The sequence below is a fragment of the Callithrix jacchus genome, chromosome 10 (assembly GCF_049354715.1).
Source record: "Callithrix jacchus isolate 240 chromosome 10, calJac240_pri, whole genome shotgun sequence".
NCBI classification, from domain to species: Eukaryota; Metazoa; Chordata; class Mammalia; order Primates; family Cebidae; genus Callithrix; species Callithrix jacchus.
The window spans coordinates 96,648,370-96,668,695 of record NC_133511.1 but is presented as its reverse complement, the minus strand read 5'-3'; the positions used below and the strand labels follow the sequence as shown (position 1 = coordinate 96,668,695).

General features: G+C 36.3%; 1 protein-coding gene across 1 annotated transcript in view; it reads left to right on the top strand.

The window, feature by feature from the left end:
* DCDC1 (doublecortin domain containing 1) overlaps positions 1-11,767 on the top strand; it is a 105,553-nt gene extending 93,786 nt beyond the window's left edge. Inside the window, 1 exon segment of the mRNA XM_078340784.1 lies at positions 11,666-11,767. Within this exon segment, the coding sequence (XP_078196910.1) occupies positions 11,666-11,767 (102 nt within the window).
* The last annotated feature ends 8,559 nt before the right edge of the window (positions 11,768-20,326 follow it).

The following is a 20,326-nucleotide window of genomic DNA, read 5'->3' as shown; positions in this document are numbered from 1 at the left end:
AATGTGGAGCAATGGACAAATCCTATATTTAGCTGATAAGAATGCAAAATAATATAGCCACTTGGCAAAACAGTTTAATAGTTTCATATAAAGTTAAACTTACACTTAAATACAATCTAGCAATTCAATTTTTAGATCTATACCAAGATCAATAACATATGTAAACACAAAGGCTTCTAAGTGAATGTTTATAGTTGTTTTATTTGCAATTAGCTAAACTACAGACAATCCAAAAGTGCATCTACCTGTGAATGGATAAAAAATTATGATACATTTATGCTAAGGGCTATTTTTCAACAGTAAAAAGGAACCAGCATTGTGGTAAATGAATGAAACCAGGTACAAAATATTAGATGCCATGAAATTGTAGAATAGACAAAGTATTCTCTAGTGAAAAAAACAAAGAGATTATTGGTGGCTAGGGGCTAGGATATTGAGTTGTAATTGGAAAAGAATATAAAGAATTGTGGAAGCTGTAACTACCACAATATAGAATATATAGAATATATAGAACATTCATTGTGAATATTCTATATATTCATTGTGGTAGTTACACACGAATATACATTGTTCTACCTGCATCAACCACACCTATTTAAAATAGACACAGTTCATTTCATGTAAATTATAAATCCATATAGATTTCAAAAACAAAAAAAATAATATGATTATAATTGTAATCTGGGCCATTTATTCTTAAGAAAATTTCCTATGGTTATGTACTTCTCATTCACATTCTAAAAATAAAATGCCAAAACACCACAGAACACAAATTCACAAGCAATAATTGTGTTTTTAAATCATATTTATGTTCATTGCCAATGAGAGCAAATAAATAGATCTGGTGTGCATTCTTTCCCTTACCTTTATGAGAATAAGACAAATAACAGGCCAGCAAATTTAGCTCTAGGATTTATTCAGAAAAGTGCCTTTAAGGTACTTAAAAAGATGGGTACAAATTTAGCGCAATCTTCTGGCATTTTCTGGTTAACATAATGATAATTTAGCCCAATCTTCTGGCATTTTCTGGTTAACATAATGATAATAATTTTGATTATAAGTCATTTTTGTAAAATGTTGGCCTTAGCAGAGACTTATGCCATGGCATTTTATTACATCTTAATTCCTTGAAAATTCGTATTCGACAGGCTTTCAGTTAGGAAAAAAAAAATTCTTTAAAAACAGATTCCCTTTCTCAAAATAATCATAATAAATGGTAGTTCTCTTCTACTGAGAAAGTACAATTAACAGCCAAAGGTGAAGTATTTTTAGTAATCCAAATAATTACTTTCATAACTATCCATTCATTTTCAAAATTTTCAGCTTGAAAAATTTCTTCTGAAATTATTCCCTAGATTTTTAATTAAATGGTTTGCTTTTTAGGTTTATGTAGTGAATATTGTTGTAACGTATTTGGCATACAAATACTCACTGAATTAGCTGAATAAATTTTCACCATTTGAGGAACATGGGACAAAAATATTTATTTTTCTATTAGTTAGGATGAATTTAGCTGCAAATAACAGATTCCTAATTCAAACAGACATAAGCAAAAAAGGAAGCAAGAAATCCAGAGGCAGGGCAGCTCCAAGCACAGTATAATAGGATTCCAGCTGTGATCTCTACAGTTTTCTGGAGTTTCTGCCCTTTCATATGTTGGTAGGAAGATGGCTGCACAGCCAGGTACAACTACATACAGAGGCAGAAAAGGACCATCTCTTCTCTATGAATGATTAAGTTTTTAGAAGTCTCTTATGTTTCATTGGCCAGAACTGAGTTATGTGTCTATATCTCAAGCCATTCACTAACAAGGGGTGTGAATCTATAATAGGTAATTTGGACACATCAAGGTAATTTAGCCTTCTTTGAGTCAAAAGGGAGAAGTATGAATACCTAAACAAAATCATTATAGTAAGGATGAAGGTAGAGAATGGATATTGGATAGGCAGCTAACGGTATTACTACACACATGAAGAGGTTTTCTTATTTTATTTCTTAAGACTTGCAAAATGTGAGTGCTCTGGTACTAAAAAGAATTGGTTTTATTTGAAAAAAAAAGATCTTCTGGAATTATGCATACTTTATAGCATAATTTTATAAAATCAGTAAGAAATTTTTGCTAGCTTATCAGAATCTTGATCAAATGATGTTTATGATAAAGTGAGTTTAAATTAGAAATAATATATATTAACACTTTTATTCATTAATTCAAAATGTTTTTTGACTACTAATGTCTGTCAAGTGCCTGGAGATGGTGGTGAGCAAAACCAGCCATGGTCTTGTTCTCGTGGAGCTTTAAGTCTAGTGGTGGACAAAGACATTTTTAAAATAAGGCTGGGTGTGGTGGCTCACACCTGTAATCCCACCACTTTGGGAGGCTAAGGTGGGTGGATCACGAGGTCAGGAGTTCTAGACCAGCCTGGCTAACATAGTGAAACCATATCTTTACTAAAAAATACAAAAATTAGCTAGGTGTGGTGGCATGCACCTATAGTCCCAGCTATTCATGAGGCTGAGGCAGGAGAATTGCTTTAACCTGGGAGGCAGAGGTTGCAGTGAACCAAGACCATGCCATTGCACTCCACCCTGGGTTGCAGAGTGAGACATTATCTTAAAAAAAAAAAGACATTTGTAAAATGATCATGTCATTAAATGTGAGTAGGTGGCATAAGGAAGGCTTCTTTCCTTTCTTACGAGGCTACTCTCCCCATTCATATGGTGACCTTTTGATTCCTGGATTACATCGTACTTGCTCTGCCATGGAGCCTTTTCATATGCTATGTTCTCTGAAATGGTTTCCCATTCTCAATATTCTCCACCTTTCCAGATAAATCTAGTTTATCTCTTCTCAGAAGCCTTCTTTATGCCACCTACTCTACAGTTAGTGATATTGTTATTTTATAAATGTCTTTGACCACCACTAGACTAAAAGCTCCATGAGAACAAGAACCTGGCAGTTTTTGCTCACTGCCATATCCAGGCACTCAGAAGATATTAGTAGTCAAAAAATATTTTGAGTTAATAATTAAAAGAAGCATATCAATTTGGGAGTTGCCAGTATATAGATGGAAGATGAAATGTTCGGGTACCATTTAGATTGCCTTAAGAGAGAGGCAGAAGGAAGGCTAGGACTTATCTTGATAAACCCCAGTGAATGAATAGTCATGACCCTCAGAATAAAGTAGGAGAAAAAATAGTGGATTATTATATCTCAGTATTTGTTTATGCTTGATATGGTTTGGCTCTGTCCCCACCCAAATCTCATCTTTAATTCCCACACATTGTGGGAGGGACCCAGTAGGAGATAATGGAGTCATGGGGGCACGTCTTTCCCATGCTGTTCACGTGATAGTAAGTCTCACATGATCTGATGGTTTTATAAGGAGGAGTTTACCTGCACAAACTATCTCTCTTCCTGCTGCCATTCATGTAAGACATGACTTGCTCCAGCTTGCTTTCTGCTATGATTGTGAGGCTTCCCCACCCATGTGGAACTGTAAGTTCACTAAACCTTTTTCTTTTACAAATTGCCCAGCCTTGGATATGTCTTTATCAGCAGTGTGAAAATGAACTAATACAGTAAATTGGTACCAAGAATGGGGTGCTGTGGTAGATACCTGAAAATGTAGAAGCAATTTTGGAACTGAGTAATAGTTCCGGATTGGAACAGTTTGGAGAGCTCAGAAGAAGATAGGACAATGTGAGAAAGTTTGGAGCTCCCTAGAGACTTGTTGAATGGCTTTGACCAAAATGCTGATAGTGATATGGACAATGAAATCCAGGCTAAGGTGGTCTCAGATGGAGATGAGTGACTTATTGGGAACTGGAGCAAAGGTGACTCGTTATGTTTTAGCAAAGAGACTTGTAGCATTTTGCCTGTGCCTTAGATATTTGTGAAACTTTGAACTTGAGAGAGATAATTTAGGGTATCTGGTGGAAGAAATTTCTAAGCAGAAAAGCATTCAGGATGTGTCTTGAGTGCTGTTAAAGGCATTCAGTTTTGGCTGGGCACAGTGGCTCACACCTGTAATCCCAGCACTTTGGGAGGCCGAGGTGGGTGGATCACGAGGTCAAGAGATCGAGACCATCCTGGTCAACAAGGTAAAACCCCGTCTCTACTAAAAAAAAGTACAAAAATTAGCTGGGCATGGTGGTGCGTGCCTGTAGTCCCACCTACTCGGGAGGCTGAGGCAGGAGAATTGCTTGAACCCAGAAAGTGGAGGTTGTGGTGAGCCGAGATCATGCCATTGCACTCCAGTCTGGGTAACAACAGTGAAACTCCATCTCAAAAAAAAAAAAAAAAAAAAAGGCATTCAGTTTTATAAAGGAAGCAGAGTATAAAAGTTTGGAAAATTTGCAGTCTGACAATTTGATAAAAAAGAAAATCCCATATTCTGAGGAGAAATTCAAGCCAGCTGCAGACATTTGCATAATTAATGAGGAGTCAAATGTTAATCCCCAAGACAATGAGGAAAATGTCTCCAGAGCATGTCAGAGGTCTTCACAGTAACACCTCCTATCATGAGCCTGGAGGCCTAGGAGGGAAAAATGGTTTCCTGGGCTGGGCCCAGGGTTCAGTGCTGCATGCAGCCTAGAGACTTGGTGCTCTGCATCCCAGCATCTCCAGCCATGGCTGAAAAGGGCCAATGTAGAGCTCAGGCCATGGCTTCAGAGGGTGTAAGCCCCAAACCTTGGCAGCTTCCATGTGGTGTTGAGTCTGCAAGTACACAGAAGTCAATAATTGGGGTTTGGGAGCTTACACCTAGATTTCAGAGGATGTATGAAAACACCTCATGCCCAGGCAGAAGTTTGCTGTAGGGGTGGGGTCCTCCTGGAGAACCTCTGCTAGGGCAGTGTGGAAGGGAAATGTGGGGTTGGAGCCCCCACAGAGTTCCTACTGGGGTACTGCCTAGAGGACCTGTGAGACAAGGGCCACCATCCTCCAGACACCAGAATGGTGGATCCATTGAAACCTTGTACCGTGCACCTGGAAATCTTACAGATACTCAATGCCAGCCTGTGAAAGCAGCCAGGAGGAAGGCTGTACCCTGCAAAGCCACAGGAGTAGAGCTGCCCAAGACCATGGAACACACTTCTTGCATCATCATGACCTGTTTGTGAGACATGGAGTCAAAGGAGATCATTCTGGAGCTTTAAGATGTAACCACCCTGCTGGGTTTTGGACTTGCATGGGGCCTGTAGCCCCTTTGTTTTGGACAATTTCTCCCATTTGGAACAGCTGTCTTTATCCAATGCCTGTACCCCTATTTTATCTAGAAAGTAATTAGTTTGATTTTTATTTTATTTTACTGGCTCATAGGTGTGGCAGGGTCTTTCTTTGTCACAGATGAAACTTTGGACTGTGGACTTTGAGTTAATGCTGAAATGAGTTAAGACTTTGGGGGACTGTTGGGAAGGCATGACTGGTTTCAAAATGTGAGGACATGTGGTGGAATGATATGGTTTGGGTATGTGGCTATGTCCCACCCAAATCTCATATTGAATTTCCATACATTGTGGGAGGGACCTGGTGGGAGGTAATCGAGTCATGGGGGTGGGTCTTTCCCATGCTGTTCTCATGATAGTGTTAAGTGTTATGAGGTCTGATGGTTATTTTATTTTATTTTAAGACAGAGTCTTGCTGTGTTGCCCAGGCTGGTGTACAATAGCATGATCACAGCTCACTGCAACTTCCACCTTCTAGGTTCAAATTATTCTCCTGCCTCAGCCTCCCGAGTAGCTGGGATTACAGGTGGCTGCCACCACGCCCAGCTAATTTTTGTATTTTTAGTAGAGATAGGGTTTCACCATGTTGGCCAGGCTCTCTAACTCTTGTCCTCATGATCTGCCTGCCTCAGTCTCCCAAAGTGCCGAGATTACAGGCATAAGCCACTGTGCCTGGCCTGAGGTCTCATGGTTTTATAAGGAGAAGTTTCTCTGCACAGGCTCTCTCTCTCTGCCTGCTGCCATCCATGTAAGATGTGACTTGCTCCTCCTTGCTTTCCACAATGATTGTGAGGTCTCTCAGCCATGTGAAACTGTAGTTCCACTAAATGTCTTTCTTTTTTAAATTGCCCGGTCTCAGGTACATCTTTAATAAGAGTGTGATAATGGACAAATACAATGCTCAAAACAAGTGAGAATTTTAAAATGTCCTTTGAATTTGTCAATATAGTAGTCATTGTTAATCATTGTGAGAATTATTTCAGTAAAGTGATGGCAAAAAAGCCAAACTGGAACAGGCTGAGAATGAATGGTAATAAAGGGAAGGAAACAGATCATGGACACTCTTAACACTTTCACAAAGGTTTGGTTTGGTTGGCACAAACATTCTTACTGATGTTTTAGCTCAATGAAATGGGAATCTTTGAGTTAGAAAGTGGTATAACCAGTCAGAATGACTATTATGAAAAAGTAAAAAAAAAACAAAACAGATACTGGCAAGAGAAAGGGAATGCTTATACACTGTTGGTAGGAATATAAATTAGTTCAGCTACAGTGGAAAGCAGTATAGAGTTTTCTCAAAGAACTTAGAACTACCATTTGATACAGCAATCCCATTACCAGGTATATATCCAAAAGAAAAATCATTCTGCCAAAATGACACATGTACCCATACTTTCATCACAGCATGGTTCTCAATAGCATAGACATGGAATCATCCTAGGTGCCCATCACCATCAGCAGTGGATTGGATAAAGAAAATGTGGTACATATAGACCATGGAATACTATGCAGCTGTAAAAAGAATGAAATTATGTCCTTTGCAGTAACATGGATATAGCTGGAAGCCTATTATCCTAAGCAAATCAGTGTAAAAACAGAACACCAAATACCATCTGTTCTCACTTATAAGTGGGATTTACACATTGGGTACTCGTGGACATAAAGGTGAGAACAATAGACACTGTGAACTACTACAAGGTGAGGGAAGGAGGGACTGATTTTTTTAAGACTGAAAGGCAGCAATATTTAAAATAATTTTTGTAAATTATTGGAATTTTGGTTGAAATAAATGGGACTATCTTCAAGTAGATTATATTTTTACTTAGTTTAATTGGTAAATTTTAACTTTAGAGGATACTTACATATTTGAACCTTCACTCATAACTAGGAAATACAAATTGTACCAAAGAACGTCATTATACTTTTAAATACAGTAATAACTTAAATTGAGAACTGAACATGAGGAATGGAAAGAGGAGGAATGTGGGGTTGTAAAATGGAGATTGTGTCTTGCTTAGGGTCTATGAGACCAACTGTATATCTTTAACAGTATTCAGACATGATTGGCTAAGGAGCAATTTGTACTGAATTATCTCCCTTGAGTATTTCTGTCAATGAGGGTGGTGGTGAAAGTGATCAATTTTCGCTTTTACTCCAGTGACAGGAGAATTTTGCCAGTCAGACACCAACTGTGTTAATTAGAGTATTAAATAAAAACAAGCATGGATCCCATGCCAATGTCAGTCAGTATATTCTACTCTTCTTTTTGTTTCAAGTCACAGACAAAACTCCAGTTTCTTTTCCTGGTACTTCTTTCTTATATTTTGAACATTGCTTTCCCAGCATCTTTAGTAAAGATTCAGTCCATGGGATGGGGGTCCTGGGTGAGCTTGTGGGCAGTAGTCACTGAAGAAATTGACCCACAAGAGTGAAAAAGAAGGCAGGAAGAATAGCATTTAGAGAATCACTAGGTTTAATGTTCTTTACGAGTACTTTGTTATCTAACTAGGTAAAGCATCGATGTTGTGAATGATCTCTTCCTCCTAAATGAGACAGTTCAGTTACAGTTCCTGTAACATTATTCCTAATAATGAGCAGGTATGCATTCTTGATTGTGAGAGAAATAGCAGCAATACATTGTTCTGAATTGCTCAGTGCTCTGCATTGCATCTAGTGTGCAAGAAACATACAACCCTGTGAATGCCCATGGGAGCACGTGACACATGGGAACATGATTAGTCATGTATAGAAATAGAATAAGGGCTGAGAACCTCTGGTATATATAGCAAGAAAGATCAGTCTGTCAAATTAATTTTTCAGTTTAATATTTGCTTTAAAATATTAAATTTTAATTTTAATATTTTTAAAATTATTTTTTAATATTTTTTAAATTATTAAATTTGCTCTGTCCTTTGATAGAGCAAATAGACAAACCAAATCAATTACAATGTTTGAAAGCTGTTCTCCAGGCTGAAAGGAAAGTACAACTTTGCCCGTATATAAACACTAAGCTATTGAAATACACACATTTTCACAAAGCTAATGAAGTGGTTAAGCAAGGACTAGGTTATGGGCTCCAATAATAAAGTAGGGAAGATGAAGCAAAAAGAGAGTGTCAGCAGCTGAAAGATGGCATGAGCAGTTAAAAGATGTTCTGTTTACTATAATCATATTAATATAATCAGCATTGTCCTTCAGTAGTAGTCCTTGGTTATGGGAAAGTAATATTATAGCTGGGAATAGTAAAAATGGATGGCAGAGTACTTTCAATTTTGATTCGGAATGTATTTTGTATTTTTAGATGACTATGGTGAGTTTCTTTTTTTTTCCTGAATATTAAATGAGTTAACATCAATTTCTTAGCAGATCAAATATATTACTTTTTTTTTTAAAAGAAAAAAAAAGGAGTGAAGGGGAGGAAGAAAGAGGAAGAAAAAGAGGGAGAGAGAATGGGAATATAGCTTTACTCTAAAAATGGGTATTGATAATGGCCGATCAATATTTTGTGTATTTAAGGTGGAGAATGTATATTTTGTGTATTTAAAATGGAGAGATCTATAAATTATTTATTGAGTTTACTTGTTCTGGATCTGAATTCAAGTCCTGGATATCCTTATTAATTTTCTGTATCATTGAGTCTAAATCTCTTTATGGGTCTTATGCACCTGGGTGTTAGGATCCTTAGCTCTTATTGTTGCATTGATCCTTTTACCACTATATCTTTGTTGCTTTGAAATCTATTTTATCAGATGTGAGAATTGCAACTCCTGCTTTTTATTTATTTATTTATTTATTTATTTATTTATTTATTTATTTATTTATTTTTGCTCTCCATTTGGTTGGTAAATCTTTCTCCATCCCTTTGTTTTGAGTCTTTGGGTATCTTTGGATGTGAAATGGGTCTGGATGTAGCATACCATTAGGTTTTGGCTGTATCTTTTGATTGGGGGATTTAGTTGACTTAAATTTAGGGTTACTGCCATTTGATGTTAACTGGCTATTTTATCCATTTGTTGATGTAAATTCTTCTTTATGTTGATGCTCTTTACTTTTTGGTATATTTTTAGAAAGGCTAATACTGGTTGTTCCTTTCTATGTATAATGCTTCTTTCAGAAGCTCTTGTAAAGCAGGCCTGGTGGTAATAAAATCTCTGAGTACTTGCTTGTTCGTAGGATATTTTATTTTTCCTTCAGTTGTGAAGCTCAGTTTGGCAGGATATGAAATTCTGGGCTGAAAGTTCTGTTCGTTAAGAATGTTGAATATCGGTCCCCACTCTCTTCTGGCTTGTAGGGTTTCTGCTGAGAGATCTGCTGAAGTCTAATAGGCTTCCCTTTGTGGGTAACCTGACCTTTCTCTCTGGCTGCCCTTAGTATTTTCTTCTTCATTTCAACCCTGGTGAATCTAATGATTATGTGCCTTGGGGTAGCTCTTCTTGCGGAATATCTTTGTGGTGTTCTCTGTATTACCTGGGGTTGAATATTGTCCTGCTTTGCTAGATTGGGAAAGTTTTCCTGAATAATATCCTGAAGAGTATTTTCCAGCTTGGATTCATTCTCTCCATCACATTCAGGTACACCTATCAAATGTAAATTAGGTCTTTTCACATAGTCCCATATTTCTTGGAGACTTTGCTCATTTCTTTTTATCCTTTTCTCTCTATTCTTGTCCTCTCGTTTTATTTCATTAAGTAGGTCTTCGACCTCTGATATCCTTTGTTCTGCTTGATCAATTCAGCTATTCAAACTTGTACATATTTCGCTAAGTTTTTGTGTTGTGTTTTTCAACTCCATTAGTTCATTTATATTCCTCTCTATATTGTCTATTCTTGTTAGCATTTCGTCAAACCTTTTTTCAAAGTTCTTAGTTTCTTTACATTGGGTTAGAACAAGTTCTTTTAACTCCCAGAAGTTTCTTATCATCCACCTTCTGAAGCCTACTTCTGTTAATGGAACACAGTCCTTTTCCATCAGGGCTTGTTCTGTTGCTGATGAGGAACTGCAATCCCCTGTAGAGGGAGAGGGGTTCTGATTTGGGGTATTCTCAGCCTTTTTAGGCTGGTTTCTTCCCTTTGTTATAAATTTATCCATCTGTCATCTTTACGATTACTGCCTTTCTAGTTGGGTTTCTGAGTGGACATCCAGTTTATTGATTCCCAGCGATGGAATCCAAGCAACCCACTCCGCCAGCCAAAACAGCGGCATTAAGACTGATGGTGCTCTTCTGCCCAGGAATCTCCTCCCGTTTACTCTGCACGAAGAGCTGCCGCGCCAAGACACTGGCAAAACCGCTGCGCCGACCACAAGAGTTGCGCTGGTGACCCGTGGGGCTCCTCCACTGGGAATCTTCTGGTCCTTGAGTGACGAAAATTCGTCTGAAAGTGTGGCATCCTCTCGTTCTCTGCGCTTTCACTGGGAGCTACAATCCCGAGCTATTAGCGATCAGGCATCTTGGATCTGAAAGATGGCATGGGCAGTTAAAAGATGTTCTGTTTACTATAATTCTATTAATATAATCAGCATTGTCCTTCAGTAGTAGTTCTTGGTTATGGGAAAGTAATATTATAGCTGGGAATAGTAAAAATGGATGGCAGAGTACTTTCAATTTTGATTTGGAATGTATTTTGTATTTTTAGATGACTACAGTGAGTTTCATGTTTTGGAAGTTACTTCTGAAAACCTAATAACCTGCCTCACATTACCTGACACTCCCCAAGCCCCTTCTGTTCCCTTAATTTTACTCAGCTTCTGAGTAGAACTTTTTCTCTAGCTGAAGCATTTTTAAATCTTCCTTGTAGTTGGAAACATGATTGCCTCATTGGATTCAAGGGCTACATGTAAAATAACAACAACATGAGACTATAATATTTAAAAAGAGTGTGTATTAGAAGCCATTAAAGTCCTTGAGACTCATATTCATGAAAAACCTGAAATGTGATTATTAAGTTCAGTTTTTAGTGTGCAAACCACATAAGTTATCAAGGTGAACTGTGATCAGATTATAATTTATTTTAAGACACTTGGAAAACATTTAAAAGCTAAAGAAAGTAGGTACTTAAAATCTAATTTAAAAGGCAATATCCTCTCATTGTAAAATAAATGGAACATACAGAAAGTTAAAAGAATAAGATAAAAATCCTCAGAGTTCTAAAAATCTACCATTTATTAAATAATAGATAGCCATTATTTAATATTTGTTGCATCTTCTTTCTTTCTTTTTTACTAATGCTTAAGTGCATGTGTTTTTTTAAAAGTACAATTGGGATCTAACAATTTTAACTGCTTTTAAATTTCATATATTAAAACATTTTATAAATCATTAAATTTTATTTTACAATATAATTTTTAATAGTTGTGTAGTATAGAAAGGAGTTTAAATGTGTATTCACTTTAACCAGAGTTTACTTTACTAAATTATAGTTTTTTTTATTTTTCTGAACAGGTTTTAGATACTTGCACAATGAGAATGAATCTAAATTTACCAGCCAGATATTTTTATGACTTGTATGACAGAAAAATTAAAGATATTTCAAAAGGTAAGTGACAAAGATTTTTGTAAACCATTAGATAATATTTTGAAAGACATTTATATCTTGTTTTTACTTTAAACATTTAAAAGAAAAACATATAATAAAACATAGTTTAATTATAGCATGGATAACTATTCTTATACAAAGGGAAATCATGAAAGGATGTTAAGATTTTAGGAATCTTTTATTTCAGCACAAGTTTGAAGTGTTTAAAAAATTGATGGGTATTTTAACCTTTGTAAACCATAATTAAATAAAAATAATTAATACATTTTATAATGTAACAGCCAATGTATATAGGATACAGCTTTCCAAAGACAAATTTGAGAAATTGCATTACTGTATGACAGATAGAGGTGTTAAAAATGTTTTGGTCAACTTCTAGAGCTTATTCAAAAGTTATGAAATGGTATACCACACTAGATGTAGTTCAGTTTGGAGCCACTAGGAAGAACTCTCTACTAAATGTGTCTATCATGGTATGGTGATAAATGTTAACAATTGACTCTGAAAAAAAAATAAAAGCCCTGATTTGTAGCATTTAGCAACTGCATGGTGTAGGTGCTCCTACCATGGCCAATCTCAGGCTACTACTGAATACGACTGAGTTAAGAGGGAAGGGTTTTAAGTCACTGAATAAAGAATTTGGAGAAGAGAGGAGAACAATTACTTTTTGCAGACTAGTACAAGTTGGCTCTACCCCATAATTGTCCCTCAAAGTATATATATCTTGTTACAAAATTGACAGATTAGGAATTAATTTGACAATAGAAAAATTCACTCATTAGGTCCTTGCATTATTAACTCTACTACTACATAGTACTTATTCTGGACCAGGCACTGTTCTAAGCTCATCACAAATATTAACTCATTTAGTTCTCAGAGAAACTAGAATTCTTATTTATTGCAGTAACTAAGGTACAGAGAAGTTAGGTAATTTATTCAACATCACACAACTAGCAAGTGGTGGAGTTGGGATTCAAAGTTTGGCAGGCTGGCTCCAGTAACTGCACTTTTAACCATTGTACTCTGTCCTCTCTCTCTCTTTCTGCTTCCCTCTCTCTTTTCACATCACTGTCTCATCTATGTCAGAACTACATTTGTTTTCCTAGTACTTTACATACAGGATGTAATTATTTTATTGCTTTGTTACTTTTTTTGTGTGTAAGCACCATTCCTACCAGACTATAGACTTCCTGGGAATAGGCATTCAATAAATGAATCTCAGATGACTCTCCCACATGATCTGTTTCTACCACAATGCAACATAAACGAGGGCAAGAACAGAGACATCTTTGTTGTAATATCAGTAATTAGCACAGTGCCTGGGACATAGCTGACACTCATAAATGTGACATGAATGAATTAAACTGTCTACTATTGGACATTTAGTTGGTTCCGCTGTTTTTTTTTAATATAGTGTTTTCTAAAATACTTTTAATAGCTACTATTAATTGTACCAGGCAATTTTAATAGCTACTATTAAAAGTAGTTCATCTTCAGGCAAGAAAAAAAGTTATGAAACGTGCTTTAAAATAATTTCATTGTCTTTGTCAAAAAAGATTAGCCATATAATATCTCTAAAGGTACTGTTTTGTTTTGCTAACCTTTGAAAAGAAATACCACATTAGTGAGTTTAAATGTGTTATTGATGTGGTTCTATCACTTCATCCGAACTTGAACTTGAAGAGGGCCAAGATATTAAATAATATGCCTTTAATTGCAAGGCTAGGTCCAGACAACTGAAGTGATTTTGGGTTGTGGCTACAGCGGATATTTCCATTTATTTCCCATTTTCTGACTTGTACTATATAAAAGAAGATTATTGGCTGGGTGCGGTGGCTCACGCCTGTAATCCCAGCACTTTGGGAGGCCAAGGCAGGTGGATCACGGAGTCAGGAGATCACGACCATCCTGGCTAACATGGTGAAACCCCATCTCAACTAAAAATAAAAAAAATTAGCCTGACGCGGTGGCACATGCCTGTAGTCCAAGCTATTCAGGAGGCTGAGGCAGGGAAATTGCTTGAACCCAGGAGGGTCTCTAAAAAAAAAAAGGCAGATTATTTCCTTGATTTGTCACCCTTAATTAATACTTACTGAATGTTAACTGTGATATGTTGATACTTGTTTCTAACTCAAATTTTTTGGCCAAGTATTATATATATGTGTATTCAGAAAGTAAATTTGTTTTTCTTGGCCTTTTAAAAAAATGTTTGTATTAGATATCAGAACTATTTTTCATTTTATTATGTGTTTTTTTCCTGAAGATTTCAAATCTCCTCTAGACACCTAGTCATTATTTAGAAGTATTAGATAAGGTTATTTACCTGGAAAACATGTAACACAAAGAATCCTTCCTTTGTTTTTGGGGGGTAATGAGTGTCATTATTAAAGTTGATTTCTTCCTTTCTTGTATTTTTGTCTCCTTTTCCATCACTGTGCCTAAGATATTCTTTTTTTTTTTTTTTTTTTGAGACAGAGTTTCGCTCTTGTTACCCAGGCTGGAGTGCAATGCCTAAGATATTCTTTATGATCAACAATATTTTGAAATTACTCTTAAACTTACATTAATAAAAATAAACAATGTATTTTCTTAAGACCCTATCTAGACTTGAATTATTTACAGTTCACCTGGAATGAAAACATCAGCTTTGAATAAACTGCTAGAATTGAAACTCTAAGGAATTTTGGTTAAGATGAAAGATTTATAAATAAAAAAAAGATGAAAGATTTATATTTAGAAAGTTGACTTTCCTCCTCCCAAATATGGTATAACAGAATTACTTATCAAAACAGAAAAGCACTGATTCTGAGACGTGATACTTCATGGATGCCAGAGGCATTCAGATTCATGCCTCATACTTCACATATCCCAGAAGTATGCTATTATCACATTTTAATGCATGCCTTACCCTCTGTTTTTGCATCCTTATAAAAGCTCATGCCAGCTGAAATTAGCCTATGGAACCACTAACATGTGGAAGCATTACAAGTTCACTGGACTTAAAATATTTAAAGGAGCTAATCCTATTGGAGGAACTTCCAGTCTGTAGCACCCTAGTCACTTAACATTAGGTTTTTGAACTTCTTTATTTCTTTATTTCTATGATGTTGTGCATCAAATGATTGAGGTCCCTAAACGTTTGTGTTTGATGGTCTTCTAAACTTCAGCTTGAGAAAGGTCAAGTTTTATGTGAAAGTTATCTTTTGATTTAAACAAATGAATGCGGATACTCTTTTGATATATGACTCTTTTTTTTACTTGCTTTGTATCAGATCAGAAAAATACCTTTTAATAATGTCTAATGTTAAGATCATAGCAATTACTTTTTACTATAAGCACAGATTAGAAGTGTAATTGTACCAAAACAACAGATACAAAAAAATAAAATTTTTCTTCTATCTATTGCTTCTTTTTTTGGAGTTATATATAATTTCAAATTTTTCTTCTATGCTATGAGAAATAAGCACATTTGATATAATATTAAACTTTTTTGTCAAGTAAACCTTTGGAAAGACCAACAGAATAGCAAATTGCTTGTTTTAGATTTTATTCTAAACCGTAGACGATTTTTTTTCCCTGAGACAAGGTTTTGCTCTATTGCCTAGGCTGGAGTGCAGTGGCACAACCACAGCTCATTGCATCCTTGAGCTCCCAAGCTCAAGCAATCCTCCCACCTCAGCCTCCCAAGTAGCTGGGATTACAGGTGCAGGCCACTGTGCCTACTTTTAAAACAATTTTTTTTTAGTGATGGAGTCTCCCTCTGTTGCTCAGGCTGGTCTTGAACTTTTGGGTTCAATCAGTTCTCCTACCTTGGCCTCCCAAAGTGCTGGTATTATAGGCATGACCCACCAGCCTGGCTTTTTTTTCTTTTTTTCCAGTAAAGAGAGAGTTTAATTGATGTGAGGCCAGCCACATGGAAGGAGTCATTACTCAATTTAACCTCTACCCTAGAAGATTTTAATAAAGAAATTTTTTTGTTACATGTGAAAAAGCTATTTTGTCATGGCTCTTGTATTGATCTATCCTTTCTACAGTAGAAAAGAGTATACCTAATGTGTACAGATACCATATTCCTATAGATGGTCAACATTCTGGTAAATAATACAGTTATTCCTTGGTGTCTATGGGGGATTGGTTACTGGAAGCCTTCCCCATACTAATATCCATAGTTGCTCAAGTCTCTCATATAAAATAGTATGGTATTTGCATATAGCCTATGCACATCATCCTCTATACTATGAATAATCTCTAGTTTACTTATAATACCAAATACTGTGTAAATGTTACATAAATAGTTGTTACACTATATTGTTTTTAAACTTGTATTATTTTTATTTCTAAAGAAATATTTTCCATTCATACTTGGTTGAATCCACAGATGTGGAACCCAATAAGATGGAGGGCCAATTATATATATACACACACACACACATAAAAATGCATTCTGCAAAATCATGCCCACCAAAATAACAGGGATATGGGGAAACTAGGGTTGAGGAAACCATTCAAAATCTATTAACCTTTAAAATCACAATACTATCTAAAATAATAATGATTAACTTAGGAGATAATGTAAATAGCCTGGGTAGGCATCTCAGAGCGCTGCTTTAGAAGGTATTAAAGCTGCATCGTGAGACAATGCAAATGGAAGTGAAGTGGAGATTTGGGTCAGTGGGGCTTCCTTTAAGGAAGGCACAGGAGGAAATAAAATTCCCACAATTAGAGAGTTATATAAGGCCAAGAGTGCACGTTTTTGGGGTGGTAGGTACGTTAGCCAAGCTAAGAGACTTTTTTTTTCATTCCTGATAAATGTTAGAATTCTATTTCTACCCTTTTGGCTTCCTTTGTTTAGGACAAAGCACATATTCATTAACCAAAGTTCTGTATCATTCTGACATAATTCTCCTATTTACTAATTATATATGAGCTATTTGATGTTATACAAGCACTTCAAAGGGCAGACAGATATGGACAGTGTCTGATTTTGAGGGAGGTTTTAAATAACACACACATTCCTCCTAACATTTCCAAACTTTTTGATCTCTTAACTTCTTTGGCTTAATTATTATATGACGGTGAACCAGAGGAGCCACTCTTCCTCTCAAGGGAGGAGATCCTTAGTCTGTTAGGACTTCTGTGAAGCATCCTTTCCCTCCTTCTTTGTGGATCCTTCTGGATCATAATGAGTACTGTTAAATTTACCCTAGTGGTTCTGAAATGAGTTAGAATACTACATTAATTCAAATGACTCCAGGGTCATCCTGGACATTTTGAATGTTCCCTTTCTATTTCATTTCCCACCCCAAATTATGCCCAGCAATACTGTCCAGAATAGTTGTATATTCTCTGATAATTTTTTTGGAGATTCTGAAATAAGATGAAGTACAGGATTAATATATTTCATCATAAAATTCCAATAACATAGAGATGAATTTGAATGTTAGCTCTTGCCCATTATCAACTTTTTGTGGAGGCAGTAAAATTAAAAGAATAAAATTTTAAATTAAAATCCAAAATTTTAAAGTTTACACAGAAGCAAATTTCAAAATCAAATTATCTTACCTTTTCGAGTTAAAAATCCAATAAAACTTCAAACTCTTCAAGTTAAAGTGCAAAGAAATCAAAGTCCTAATTTTTATTCTTCCCAGTATCAGCCAGATGGCTTCTGGATGCCTGATTGGAGCTGGAATGTCTCCAGCAGCTACCGTCTGGACTCCTGGAGTGGGTGTCATCCCTTAGGACATCAGAAGTTGAATTAGGTCTACACTAACATTTTCATATGCCTTGTTTCCAACCAACCAAAATGATTATCACAACATCAACAGCATACCCAGCACATTCAGAACAGAAGCCACTCCCAGCAAATGTGCCCATTGTATGCAAAATGATGTTTCCAGGACCCTATGTTTGGCATAATTCAGATCCACATGACTGTTGCCAAAGATAGAACCATAACAGGCACTGAGGGAAGGCAGAGAAGAGAAAATATTGTCGTCAGTCTTTCCAAGATGCCAGTTGGCCCATACTGTTGACCAGGCTCTATAACTTATGACCTAACTTCTTGGGAAGCAATCTCCCATTAAGGCATTAATTGTGGCATTATATGTTTACAGTATCTTGAGGGAAAAATTGACCAGCACACACTGTCTTCTCTCTCAAAGAGGCTGCACAAAATGTTGGTTAACTTCTCTGATTTTGGAGCCAGAATTCAAATCCTAGGTATGCCACTTACTACATGACCTTGGACAGGTTACTTAGCTTCTCTGAGAGTTAGTTTCCTTATCTATAAAATAGGAATTATAATATTTACCTTAATAACATTGCAAACATTAAGTGAATTTTATGTAAGTTTCTTAGAACAAGTGCCTGACGCTTGGTAAACATTATAAGGTACAATGTTTCAATAGTATAAAATTAGCTCTCATCATCTGATCATTATTGCTGGTTTTTTTTTTTTGTTTTTTTTTTTTTTTTTGAGGTAGAGGTCTTGCTCTAGTTGCCCAGGCTCACTGCAACCTCCGCCTCCTGGGTTCAGGTGATTCTCCTGCCTCAGCCTCCTGAGTAGCGGAGATTACCTGGTGCCACGCCTGGCTATTTATTTATTTATTTATTTTTGTATTTTTAGTAGAGACGAGCTTTCACCATATTGGTCAGGCTGGTCAAACTCCTGACCTCAGGTGATCTGCCCACCTCAGCCTCCCAAAGTGCTGGGATTATAGGCATGAGTCACTGAGCTCTAAAAAGGAAACTGAGAGTGTTCCATTCTTGCAACATCTGGAAGTTTGCATTGGTGGCAGCGCCAATCGTAAAGGCTTATTTAAGGTATTGTTTTTTTCCCTTTTAAATAATCCAAACATCTTACTTTTTTTGTTCTGACTCAGTTCTTCTAAACCCCATGCTCAACTGGGGGCGATCACTGTCTAATGGCACAGCATCCATCTTGTCTTAGGAGTAGCATCTTAGTCACAGTGGTTGCTATAACGGCCTCTGCCTGTGGAATTATTTAAGCCTAAGAAACTTACTTCATGGGCACAGCTTCCGCTTCATGTCCACATCAGTTCCAGTTGTAGAATAACTTTTGGCAGATTTCCAGATAGAAGCAGCTATTCGTGTTTCTGAGGCTTATGTGCTATGGGTCCCAATGAGGACCACATTACTGCCATTTCCTCCTAAAGACATGACGTTTCCTCAGTTTTAAACGCTCCTGGTCTTGAGTTAATGTTTCCATTAATGCTTGTTTTTCTGCAATGTTTAAGGTTTGTCTCTACTATACACTTGTTCCTTTCAGAAAGTTCCCTTTTCTAACAGGCTTGGGGTTAGCATTGTTTGCCACAATCGAGTACCTTCTTTTCTTTTACTAATACTCTTCTTTTGCTTTCTGGTCCATACTCATGTTTTTCTAAGATATGCCTCTAGATATTTTTCTTGCAGAGTCTCTCTTGGGGAGAGATATGAAGTCAATCAGTTCCAAGTTTTGTCAATAGCATCCTTTGTTCAAACCAGTCTTATCCATTTTCACTTATGTGAGTTCAATAATCCTACCCCAGATGTATTTCTTCCACACTCTAACATCTAGCTTGGATCCAGAGTCTTTGATCAATTATTGTTCTGCCTGGATTCACTGTAATATAATTAATCTTGTCTTTGTCTTTCCTTAATCTCAGGCCCATCTATTTTTAGAGTTCACCCAGCACCTTTTTGTGACATTTTATACCAATCTTTCTCTCCAATTTGTCCAGATTTTATGTGCACTCTTTGGATAATTGTCCTATCCTCAAAAGAGATTCCCCAGTTGCTCTTACTATAAATTTATCTGTAATGTAAATACCAACTCTTCGAAGTATTCGAGATCCTGTCTCCTCTGGGTGATTGTTCTGTCTGCTCTCCAAGATCCTATATTTATTCTTCCATTAGGTTTCACTGGGTCCAAGTTACTGTTTCTGCTTTTGTAACAAATAAAATAATTTACCCTTTTATAATAACCTCTTTAAGAGTAATTAGACTTGAATTAATCTCTTTCACCTAGCATTTAAGATCTCAGGGTGTGTGTGTGTGTGTGTGTGTGTGTGTGTGTGTGTATTTTCCTGTCAACTATGTGTGCTTGGGTCACATGTTTACTATTTTTGTAGGAAAATCTCTGATCTCCTCCAGCAAAATCAGCTTATCCTCTTTAAATTTTATTTTCATGCATACACTGTTCTATTCTGATTATAATAATTAAGCATATTTTCAAGCCACTTTACTTTCTCCTTGATTCCTTTAGCAAATTTGATTCCTAGAATTGTAATACTTTCTTTGAGTAGTTTCTCTGTCTTAACTGAAGAAGATGGGAGTGCCCCTTTTATTGGAAAAAAAATCTATCACCTTTCTGTAGGTGAAGCCACAGTTTGGGTTTATGAAATTTTGAACTATGGCTAAAATTTATGTGATAAACAAATTTAGAGATAACTTTGATTGGTGGGGGTTACTTTAAAAGTTTATCAACAAGTCACATGAATCTAATGTTAGCTCACCCATATTTCCTTTTTGGCTCAGAATACAGTTTGATATAACATAATGAAGAATAG